At 41.6% G+C, this 10,873-nt stretch overlaps 2 protein-coding genes across 2 annotated transcripts; one reads left to right on the forward strand and one right to left on the reverse strand.

Annotated features, from left to right (window-relative positions):
- Nucleotides 1–98: 98 nt before the first annotated feature.
- On the reverse strand, nt 99–5,281 carry cunh11orf54 (chromosome unknown C11orf54 homolog). Its single transcript, XM_069700658.1, has 8 exons — nt 5,156–5,281; nt 4,923–5,021; nt 4,633–4,706; nt 4,450–4,551; nt 2,388–2,564; nt 1,978–2,127; nt 1,778–1,894; nt 99–1,684 (listed from the first exon to the last, which is right to left on the reverse strand). Exons 1-8 carry the CDS (start codon nt 5,220–5,222, stop codon nt 1,511–1,513), a joined length of 960 nt encoding a protein of 319 aa, XP_069556759.1. The 5' UTR covers nt 5,223–5,281; the 3' UTR covers nt 99–1,510.
- Nucleotides 5,282–6,045: 764 nt separating this feature from the next.
- LOC138622120 (glutamic acid-rich protein-like) lies at nt 6,046–10,204 on the forward strand. Its single transcript, XM_069700659.1, has 5 exons — nt 6,046–6,141; nt 6,304–6,583; nt 6,691–6,815; nt 7,329–7,368; nt 7,457–10,204. The coding sequence occupies exons 1-5, from the start codon at nt 6,107–6,109 to the stop codon at nt 9,917–9,919; spliced, it is 2,943 nt and encodes a 980-aa protein (XP_069556760.1). The 5' UTR covers nt 6,046–6,106; the 3' UTR covers nt 9,920–10,204.
- Nucleotides 10,205–10,873: the final 669 nt, after the last annotated feature.

The raw sequence follows: 10,873 nt of genomic DNA on the forward strand, positions 1-10,873 counted from the left end.
ACACGGACAACATTAAAGAGTGACATGAATTTTATTATGTAATGTGGTTTCTAGTGTAATTAAATAATACAAAATAAAGGTATTTGATTGATTGATTGATTGATTGATTTTTATATTGGAAATATAGATTAATAGAGATTAATAACCTAAAATTATTACATATTTAATGAAAAAAAGTAAATAGCAGCTAAAACAAACATAGTTTTATATATAGATATCTCACTGGCTTCTCTTTTAGTTTACTATCCTAATAATACATTTCAATGATCTTTCATTTTCATTTTTAAATAACTTTCTGTTACAAACCCACTTAGGCCCATAGTTCATGTTGCTGAATCACAAAGTTGGTTTTCTACAACCTACTGTAAATGTGTAATTGCTTGAACATGTAATTTGTTCATACTGCTTTTGCAACAAAATTAACTGAAAGTCTGGATGATAAATATGTGGGTTTGTGAATGAGCCTTAAATACCGCAGTTCACTTGTCATACACCCTTCCACCAGTGGAGGTATTCATTTTTATGTGTGGAAAACGTAACACGGTGTCGAGCCTTAAAAAAAAAACAATGCTGTTTTGAAACAAAGAAATTGAGTCTAGTTTTAAAACCAAACCCCGATGGGGGTTACAGGCGCACTCATACACTTACAGCCTCTATTGAACATACTGTACAGTATATATAAATTACCTTGGTAAGAGTCCAGGTGTTTTCACTTCTGGCTGATTGGGATGCCTAAATCCCACCACAACAAGTGCAACAGTGAGACAGATATTATGTTGATCTCATTTAAGCACATATGCACATAATCATTCATCCATCCCATATCTATACTCACCTATAGTGGCAGTCGCCAGTCCATCACAGAAAGACAGAACCATCAATGCTTACAGTTAATCTATGGCTAAATGAGAATCACCGATCAACCTAACATGCAACTGAACTGTGGGAGGACGACTGAGGAACCAAAGAGAACCCACACAGGCACAAGGAGAACATGTAAACTCCACACAGACGGACTCCAGTTGACCTGAAGGTCTTTGCTGATCACTGCACCACGGAGTAGCTGCCTGATCAGACAAATGAACGGTAACTCTGTGTGGGTAGATGGGCCACAGAGATCTTTCAACAATGAGTTTTCTCTGTCCAAACAGCACACTGACTTTACTTCTGGCACAATTTCTTAATTACATTCTGAATACAGCCTCTGAGTAATTTTTCTAACACACGTATACATTTCAAGCCCCCAAACAAATTGCTTTTTTAGAGGTAACAAAACTTTCTACGTCCAATCAAAGCCAGCCAAGACGATCCACATCACTTCTGTGGCACTTATTAATTTTATTACTTCAACTGTATTTGATCTATATGTAAGAAAAGTGACATAAGATATGAAAAATGATTTAAAACAAGCAGAAATGATTTTAACTAATATAAATCACATTCTGCCTGCTTGATTTAGATTATCAAAAGATGTTGCGCTGCACATTTATTATTGTTTTATTCTGTTTTTTCAATCTCGTCCGACTACGTGGGTCTCTCTGGGCCTGTCGATGCGATAGACGAACTCAGCGGGCACGAAGTAGCCCAGGTACTCCACGCTGTCGGGCGTGGTGTCGATGTAGTAGTGGCCTCCTTCTCCGTGGTGGCTGAAGCAGTGAGTGTGCTCCACGCGCAGGTCCAGACCCTGGATACACAGCGAGGAAATGGACTTAACAGAGCAGCCTGAGAGGAGCTTGAAAACCACGAGCGGGGATGAGAACGTGCTGGTTTTACTCACTGGGTCTTTGGATACGAGCACCGACTGGCAGATGAGCGGAGCGCTGACCTCGAAGTGCTTGAGCCAATCGTTGACGTCATCGTTGGTGTTGAGGGGGCAGACGGAGAACTCTCTCGGCTGTTCATGAGCCAAAACGAGGAAATGAATCAGTGCGTATGACTGTTGATATTTGCCAATAAAGTGTCAGGTCCAGTAGTTACCATGATGTGGATTTTAGCCTTCCCTTTCTGGATGACGAAGGTGCCTCCTAGAGCCAGGCTTTTATCGGGGTAGTGACCTTCGAGAGTCGTCCTCAAAGCCGTCACCAGACTGTGGCTTCCCGTCCTCCTCTTGGCTCTCACCTCTATGACCTGCAGAGGTGGACATGTGAGGGACGTCCCTGTCTTCGTGTTAATGTTTATTCTTCCAAACATGCAGTGGGGCTAAACTTCATACGCAGCAGCTTTAGGAATATTATTAACCAGGAGATAATCATGTTGAAGTGAATATATAACCTGATGTTCATTACTTTCCATAAACCAAAGTAAAAATGTGTTTTTAAACGCGCACCATCCATCCCTCTCCAAGGCAAACAGCTGCAGAGCCAGACTGATCAGATATGATTGATTACCTTCCCTGGCTTCCCCTCACAGGCGTACAGATTGCCCAGCAGACCGAAGTTGCAGTCGGAGAATTTGTCACTGTATTTTTCTTGCAGACACCGGCCGTCGGCTGGATTGATGGAGGAGAAGTAGCTGCTGTTCACCGCCTGCCTTCCCTCCGCCTCGGTCAGAACCAGAGGCATCAGCTGGGGATGACAAGAATTATTCCATCAACTTCTGAATTACAAACTACTCTTCAGGTTTTTCTGAGAGCTACTTTACTTTCAGTGGATGCTCTGATTTGTATCCAGCCTCAACAGGTAGATCAGTGACTTTAACAGCTTACAAACAGAGGGGATGTTTTTCAATTTGTTTTGATAGAATTTATCATTAACAGACAAATCACATTGGAACATGATCCCAACACTGCAGGTGGTTTTCTAAAATGTGTCTTTTGTCCAAAGTCAATGAAGAAAGCAGAGATGGGCTTTTTTTTTAATGTCAATCAAACTGCACATGTGGCTCAAGTACAGGTTATTCTGCCACCATCTTTGTTGACAACTACGCCCAGCAGGGAAAAATGCAAGTCACCACAAAGTTGCGAGCTTTGCAGATTTTCAGCAGAATATGATGGAAATGAGCACAAAGAAAAGGACGTACAGCTACAACAAGCTCTGGAGACTACTTATAACAGTGGGAAGTCAGTGGACGGTGATTCTTAGAGAGGTTTTTGACTTTTTTGGGAATACATGTCAGAGCATTCAAAGATGACTGACAGACAGAAAACTCCACACTGTGCGGCACTCGCAGTCAAACGGGTGAACAGACTGTGGTAGTTTAAAGCTCACGTCATGGGGGGAGTAGGAGTTCAGAAAGTCACATTCAAATAAGTTATATTTGTTTAGACCTTCACATGCTAAAGGCCTAACCTGCAACCTGGATAGGATATTGTGCGTGTTGATTTTCTATCAAAATGATAGACAACCTGTCAGCATTGTTAACGTGTCTCACATTGTCCCACACAAATATACTCCCTGCCCCACATTTAGTTTGTTGGAATCTGTAAACCCTGGTCCCAATACACTTTGAAAACACAAAGAACAAGCTCATTGAAAACAAAAATGATATTAAAATATCAATGCCAAGGAAATATTAAATAAAACAGTGCATCTATTGCAGTGATTGCAGGATAATAGCAGACAACTGCCTTAAACTAGTAATGTTACATTTCAATACCAGCAAATGTTGGTGTTAAAGGGGCTGTTAAAACAACATTAAGTAGTGACAAATACATGGAGAGAGAGAGAGCGTAGAAAGGGGATAGTTCAAGCTCATTGTCACCTGCCCTGATTGTAAGCGTTATTAAAAGCAAAGTTATTGAAAGCAGAGAAGTCGTCTGCCTCCTGAACCCAAACTGGGAGTTTGTTCCAAAGTAAAGCAGCCTGATCGCTAAAGGCTCTGCCCCACATTCAGCTCCTGGAAACGCTCAGAACCGTAACTATACCAGCACTCTGAGAGCTTCGCTTTCTAATGGGACTATAAGTTACCAAGAAATCTTCAATATAAGATGGAGCTTGATTATTAAGAGCTTTGTATTTCAGGAGCAGAATTTTAAATTCCATTCTTGCTTGAACAGAAAGTCGATGTTTTTCATCCTTCTTCCCCAACACTTCACATCATTGCCTGCGTTTCCTGCCAGAATATCATCAGCTGTTTCACAGCAGTGCAACATAACTCCTGTTTGCCAGGTGAGCAGATCGGTTAGATACATTCATAAACTCCAGACAACGAGCTTTTACAACTTTCTGATCAGACATGAAGGTGAAAAAAAAAAAGTAAACTTCTAGTCTGGATGATTTGCAGGTCTTACTCTCTTCAGTCCAGCAGTGGCTGCGTGTACACAGGCTGTTGTGTAATAAAGTGTAAATAGTCTCACAGGAATAAAGGGGAATAATTTGCAGAGCTGCAAACATTGCACCCAAACTGCTCGTATGGTTTTCAGTTAAGCTGTGCTATAAGTGAAGACTAGTAGTAGTAGTGGTAGTAGTAATGGCAGTAGCAGTAGTAATGTTGGTCGTAAAGCTAATTCACCTCTGCATTCATTCCAACAACTCTGGAGGGGGCAGCCGCTGCACCGAGGATGAAAGCTCCCGGCAGCTCCAGCTCCTTTGACACAGTGTTCATGTTGTATTCCTGGAAGGAGGAGGGACAACATTTTACTAAACCCCTTCACTATATCTCCACGCAATATAGATTCATTAAAAAAAAAACTACCTTGTGCTTTTGAACCAAAGGGACCAGATATGGTACACCACCAACATCAGTGATTCGAGGGTTTCCACACAAGCCTGCAGCACGAGAACAGGGGAGACTTTAAGAGAAGGATGACACTGACCTGGCAGAGATGCAATAATGCATACATGCAATGTTGTGTAAGTGTTTAAATCCCAAATCTGCAAAGGAACTTCAACTATACTCTATGTGCATGTTTAACAGTGCTTCAAACTGACTGTTGGACTCTGTGGCTCGGAGATATGCGTGAAGTGTCCAGGACAGGTTCTTACCTTTGACAGGAAACTGGAAGGGTTCCTTGGTGAGATCTGGACACTCCACAACACTCACCTGAACTTCTGCAAAGTTGGTTTCCAGTCCTCCTTGCAGTACTGCAACCAACCAGCAATCATGTTTTCATATGAACATCCTCTTTCATAAACACGCCTGTGACACTTTGTTTTGTTTTGTTGTTGTTTTGGTTTTTTTTTTTGTTTTTTTTTTATCTCGGAGCGGAAGTGCTTACCGGCGCGCAGCTCCTCCAGATCTGGGGTGTGCAGCTGAACCTTTTCGGTCTTGCTGATGTCAGCCATGGCTCTGGTTGAGGGTGAATGTGCTGTGTGGCTGGTAGCCGTGAAGGAAAAGTCGCATTTACGGTTAAAGTACAACCAAAGAATAAATAACAACAAGATAGTTTCTCTCCCTGGAGGAGTTTCTTCACCACTACAGCCAATTTAGGACAGGAAATTACAGTGACATTCATAAATGTTGTTCACTGGTAATAATAACTCTAATAATATATTATTCCGCGTTGGATATATTCACACAGCAGACAGCATTTCCTTGTTTTAATCATAATGAAAAATTTAAATAACAACAACAATGACAAGAAGAAGAAGAAGAAGAATGTGCAGTTGTAGTGTGGGATATTAGCCACCGTCTATAACATATCTTAATTTTGTAAATTTGAATTTATCTCTATTTTAAAACAATAATATTTCACAATATACATCCAACAAATCGTCAATTTTGACTATTACTAATATTAAAATAATTTGTGGAAAACATGATTCCAATGTTAGCTTAAATTTGTTTAATTTCTAGTATTTATCATAATAGTGACGTCGGTGTAGTGGAAACCGGAAGTACAAACAGTGAACCCTCTTGTTTCTTTTAGTGAATTTTGCCTCCTCTTTGGCGATTGGTCACATGATTCGTCACGTTGGTGACGTATTTAGTACGTCCTGGTTAACTTCCTGGTTGATTTGAGTCCATGCGAGTCGTCCCGACTATTGTTTTATTCGCTGTTTTGGTGAAACTGTAGGTTGTTATACGACATTATTAAGGTGTTTAATTCATCTTGGGTTTTTTTTTTTAAAGGCATCAACCATCTCTTCCACTTTGTTTTGCAAAACTTTCGTAGTGATTGTGGGAGAAGTTATCGCGGTATTTTGAATCCTGGGACAAAACGGATGAGATGAAACTATCCGAAGACCCCGCTGGAGCAGACGGGTGAGAAATGGATCTGATGGTAGAGCTTCTTCTGTAGCAGCAGTATGAAGCTGCTCCAGTCTGACTATTAACACGTGTGTGTGTGTGTGTGTGTGTGTGTGTGTGTGTGTGTGTGTGTGTGTGTGTGTGTGTGTGTGTGTGTGTGTGTGTGTGTGTGTGTAGTGATTCAGGGGACAGCCTGTTCATCACTCAGAAACCTGCAGCTCAGCCTGCGAGGTCGGGAAGACGTCGACACTCCAGATTAAGGTCAGACTCCACGTCCCTTAGAGGTCCAGAAGAAAGAGAGGATGACTCTTCGTCGTCTGCGGCCTGTGACGAAAGAGGCCGAAAGAAGAAGTACAAGATGTACAGTCTTCCTCGGCACAGTTTCTGTTTCCTCAAAGAGAGGAAGGGTCCGATCAGGAGCACCCGTTTAAACAACAAGCAGAACACAGCACTGCATGTAAGGATAACCAGCGTTTACACTCTTTGTTTTCTTGTTGTTGGTGTGTAACGTCACCAAATTCTCACAAATGTTCTTTCGAGCTGATGTCTGTTATTTTGTTCCAGAACTGTGCGATGGGAGGCTTCTTTACATGCGTCCAAGAGCTGATGAAGAGCTTCCAAGAAGATGTAAATGAGGGCTTATCTTCAACAGTTGATATGGATGGCCAGAGTTTGTCTCCAATGTCGGAGTAAGTTCGGAAAAACGTGCTTATTTAGAGTTACGTAACCAGGAACAAGAGAATAGTCTGCCATGTTTATTTATATACGATTCAATAGTTTTCTTGATAAACACGTGGTTTAGAAATGTTTCTACGTGGTTTTCAGCATTCTCGTAAAGATATTTTAAATATATTGAGCAGTCACATCGGACAGTTTTAACTGGTTTGCCTCTTTTCTTTCTGGTAGATCGTTCTTTGTGGTGGTAATAGCTCCAAAACCTATAAAAAACAAACCTTGTTATGTTCCTCAGGTATCGATTGCAGGGCCGCTACTTTTTTTTTTTTTTAATCCAATTGTTAGCCGCAGTATCTCTTTTCATGCTAATACCAGTTTTATGAAAAAGCTTTGAACAAGTAGGTGTGTCCACACTTTGTGGACTGGTACTGAGTTTGCTGCCTTATTATCAACTTGTCAGTCGCATACTTTGACACGAATGAAGTTTAATTGGTGAGTTGGTAATAAAAACGTTTCTTCTGTTGTAGAGAAGAAAAACAGTCAGAAGCGGAGAACATCAAAGTGGTGGTAAGCAGCTTGTTACGAGCAGGAATAACAAACGTCAGAGCGCTTTATGAGTTGTGAACATGACTATAATCTGTGTGTCTCTTGATAGGACAGGACACGTTTTGTGGTCTCCTTGAAACCAAAGCGCTCACACCTTTGGAAGCAACAACAGCAACCAAAGGAGAGAAACGGCCAAGTAAAACAACAGAGACAGAGTCCTCGTATCGCTGGACATGAGACGCCACAAAGAGGACAACCGAAGAGGTCACATAAAAGACCCTCATTGAGACTTCCACCGTGTTCAGATACGTGGAGCTCTGACGACGGAGGTTCTCCTGGACGAGCTCAAGAGATGAGCGATAAACGTGTGACAAGACACACAAGCGCCGTTACCCTAACTAAAACACCAAAGACAAACAGACCTTTTACCAGAGGAAAGATGAAGCTTATTTATGAGGGGAAAGAAAAGGAGGACGAGCTGTGCGATGACAGCGATGCTACAGTTTGTGAGGGAAGCCTGAAGGGGTCCAAACAAAAGAGCAGAGAAGCATCTGGTAGTGTAACAGAGCCTCAAGCAGACGACCTGTCCCTGACAGGACGGGGAGAGTGTGACCCTGACGGACAAAATGTCCTGCAGAATGACATTAGTAATGATACGTCATGCAATGAAAGCAGAGTCAAGAAGAAGAGGAAGGAAAAGAAAAAGCACATAGGAGAACATGAAAGTATAGACGAAGGAAAAGGCGAGAGGCAGGAAGAGCAAAAAGGTCAGCATGCTCCAATGTCTGTAGACATGGGAATCACAGAGGTGGAGGAGACTCCCAGTCTGTCGCAGGCCGTCGGTGAGCCGGAGCTTCATGAAAACAGTTGGACGGAAAGCTTGTCACATGGCGACATGGTGGGACGGGAGGAGACGGAGATCCCTGATTCAAAACAGAAGAGCAGAAAGAATAAGTTGGCAGCTGAAGACGTTGGACAGGAAGTGGATGGACGTTTAGAATCCAATGTGAGAGCAGCAGAGGATTCTGGGTCTGTAGTGAGCTGCAACGTGGAGAAGAAGAAGAAAAAGAGGAAAAGAGATGTTGAAGAGGAGGTAGAGTCCAACGAAGCTGCCGAACTTCCAAATGATGATAGCGAGATCAAGAAGAAGAAGAAAAGGAAACAAGATGTTGAAGAGGAGGTTGAGGAGATCGAGTCCAAAGCAGCTGCCAAACCTCCAAATGATGATAGCGAGATCAAGAAGAAGAAGAAAAGGAAAAATATGACTTCAGATGAAAAGTCAGCAGAACAGTTAGAGGAAACAAATTGTGCTGAAAATACTGAAGCTTCTCCGCAAACATTAGAATCCATTTATGTTAAAAGAAAAAAGCAGAAAAAGAAGCATTCGAATGGTGAAGCTCCAGTTGGAGAAGAGGTGAGCTTTTCGAGAGACGGTTTATCCTCTACAGGAAGTACCGGATCGTCTGTTAAAAAGAAGAGGAGGATACGTTTCTGTGAGCAGGTAGATATCTCACACACTCCTGAGGAAGAAGAAAATGCTGATAATACAGAGAAACCAACAGAGGCTCTGGAAGTTCAAGATGCTGAATTGGTGAAAAAGAAGAAAAAGAAAATGAGAGAAGCATCCAGCATGAATACCTCCGATGACACTGTGGCACAAACGGATGACTCGGTGTCTGTGCGGAAAAAGGAAAAGAAGAGGACTTCTTCCTTCCTCATTGCTGATGCAGAGGAAAAAGCTGCTCAGACACACGAGGAACAACTTTCTGCTTCGCAATCTGCGACCGCTCGTGTCTGGGAGGCAGAAACGACCGCCGTCTGCGAATCAGCAGAACTCGCCGGAAGTTTGAAGCAATCTAATAATGGGGTCAAGAAAAAGAAAAAGAAGAGGTCAGCTGTGCAGGAGAGCGCGGAAAAAGATCACAAGGAACCTCACAAAACATTTCAGGGGACTCTTGATGAAACGGGGGTCAAGAGAAAAAAGAAATGGATGAGAAACGAAGACGAGTCGGTGGAAAGATCGGAAGGTGTGACTGAGGTGGGATGTTTTGACGAGGCTGTAGTGCTGAAGAAGAAGAAGAAGAAGAAGAAAGGTACACAAGAGGTTTCAGCAGTTGTGACTGAAGAGGAATCAGAAAATCCCTCATTGAATACCTGTAGCTCACGTTCACCAAAGAAAAAGGACCAAAATGTGGTTTCAAAGGGCAACCATGGTCACAGCCATGAAATATCTAAAGATAGCTGTGCATCGAATGACCGAGCCACCCAGGAAACACCGGTTCACCTCGCTTCACTGACTTCAGAGACACCTGGAAATGATGGAAGAGACAAGAAAAAGAAGAAAAAACTGAAAGACTCCGATAACGTTTCGCTTGAGGGGAAATCATTGACCAAGACGGTTGAATTTGCGGCTCATAAACCGGAGAAGGACAGAAAAAAGGTGGCCGCTGATTTGAGTTTCAGCTCTTCTTTTCTTTTACGACCTGAGACGTCCAGTAACAGGAAAAACAAGTACGAAAAGGTCAAGCGGAGACTTCATAATGCAAGTGAGGACTTCCTCACAGACTGTTAGTGTGAAGCCGCTGATTGGTTGAGGTTTAGATCGACAGACATTGATGGAGATTGACTGAAGCCATCAGTGTTTTTAGATTGTTGAAGTGCCAAGTAAAACAGTGACATTCCTTGATCACTTTTATGTATTTATACTATCATTGCTGTTGTTTTTAATGTAAAAAATAACACACCACAACATACCATTTTGAGAACTTTTTTCAAAATAAAAAGTTTTTTAATGTGAAAGTTACATAATTCAAAAGAATAATGTCACAATCTTGTAAATTAAATCTACATTGAATGGCTGTAATTTTATGGATTCTGGTTCTGTTCTTTTTTGTAATCAAAATGCCAAATTTACCTAACGGGTATAAATCGAAACACCTATTCTGCCACCTAATGGACATTTATGAGAAAAATCAAGGTCTTTTTTTTTTTGCCTTGTTTTGAGAAAACTTTGACAATACATTTCCCCCATATCTTTTCTTAAGTTAAATTCTCAAGCCTCCCTAACGCCAAACTGTTGCTGTTGGATAATTCTTCCTGATGATGAAAGTGCTATTGTTGGTTTCTGTGTGGGAGATCTTTCCACTACTTCAGCAACCTGTTTATACTTGTATTGCAAATGAGCTGCTAAGAAGCTCTATTTACCTTGTACACACTGAAACACCAAGTCAGACTGTTCAGGTTTACAGATCTGCTTTGTTGGCTGTTTTTGGGGAAGAAAAAAACCCCACAATTTTAGTCTGAACAGAGGGTTGAAATGAAGAGAAACGTCCAAGTGACGATCAGATATAACAAAGTGCACCTTAAATGCAAACCATTCATGAACTAAATAGGTAATTTTGTGCCACTGCTTTAGGTCAATCACTTTCAAGAATGAATATTCAAGCAAGTAGGTATATTCTCTGGAATTTAACTTCTGCTGTTTTTTTTATAGGTGAAATCAGTAATGGTATCCTCTCAAACAACA

This window comes from Brachyistius frenatus, unplaced genomic scaffold (assembly GCF_029030835.1).
Source record: "Brachyistius frenatus isolate BFR_SWC_R1_liver_20210118 unplaced genomic scaffold, ASM2903083v1 Contig_34, whole genome shotgun sequence".
Taxonomy (NCBI): Eukaryota; Metazoa; Chordata; class Actinopteri; family Embiotocidae; genus Brachyistius; species Brachyistius frenatus.

What these genes read in the sequence shown, in the direction of transcription:
- cunh11orf54 (XM_069700658.1), bottom strand. Translation starts at nt 5,222, where the DNA reads ATGGCTGACATCAGCAAGACCGAAAAGGTTCAGCTGCACACCCCAGAT. An exon ending in GTGAGGGGAAGCCAGGGAAG is followed by an intron (nt 2,128 to 2,387) that starts GTAATCAATCAT and finishes CCACCTCTGCAG; the next exon opens with GTCATAGAGGTGAGAGCCAA. An exon ending in TGCTCGTATCCAAAGACCCA is followed by an intron (nt 1,685 to 1,777) that starts GTGAGTAAAACC and finishes CTGTGTATCCAG; the next exon opens with GGTCTGGACCTGCGCGTGGA.
- LOC138622120 (XM_069700659.1), top strand. Translation starts at nt 6,107, where the DNA reads ATGAAACTATCCGAAGACCCCGCTGGAGCAGACGG. An exon ending in AGCAGAACACAGCACTGCAT is followed by an intron (nt 6,584 to 6,690) that starts GTAAGGATAACC and finishes ATTTTGTTCCAG; the next exon opens with AACTGTGCGATGGGAGGCTT. An exon ending in AGTTTGTCTCCAATGTCGGA is followed by an intron (nt 6,816 to 7,328) that starts GTAAGTTCGGAA and finishes CTTCTGTTGTAG; the next exon opens with AGAAGAAAAACAGTCAGAAG.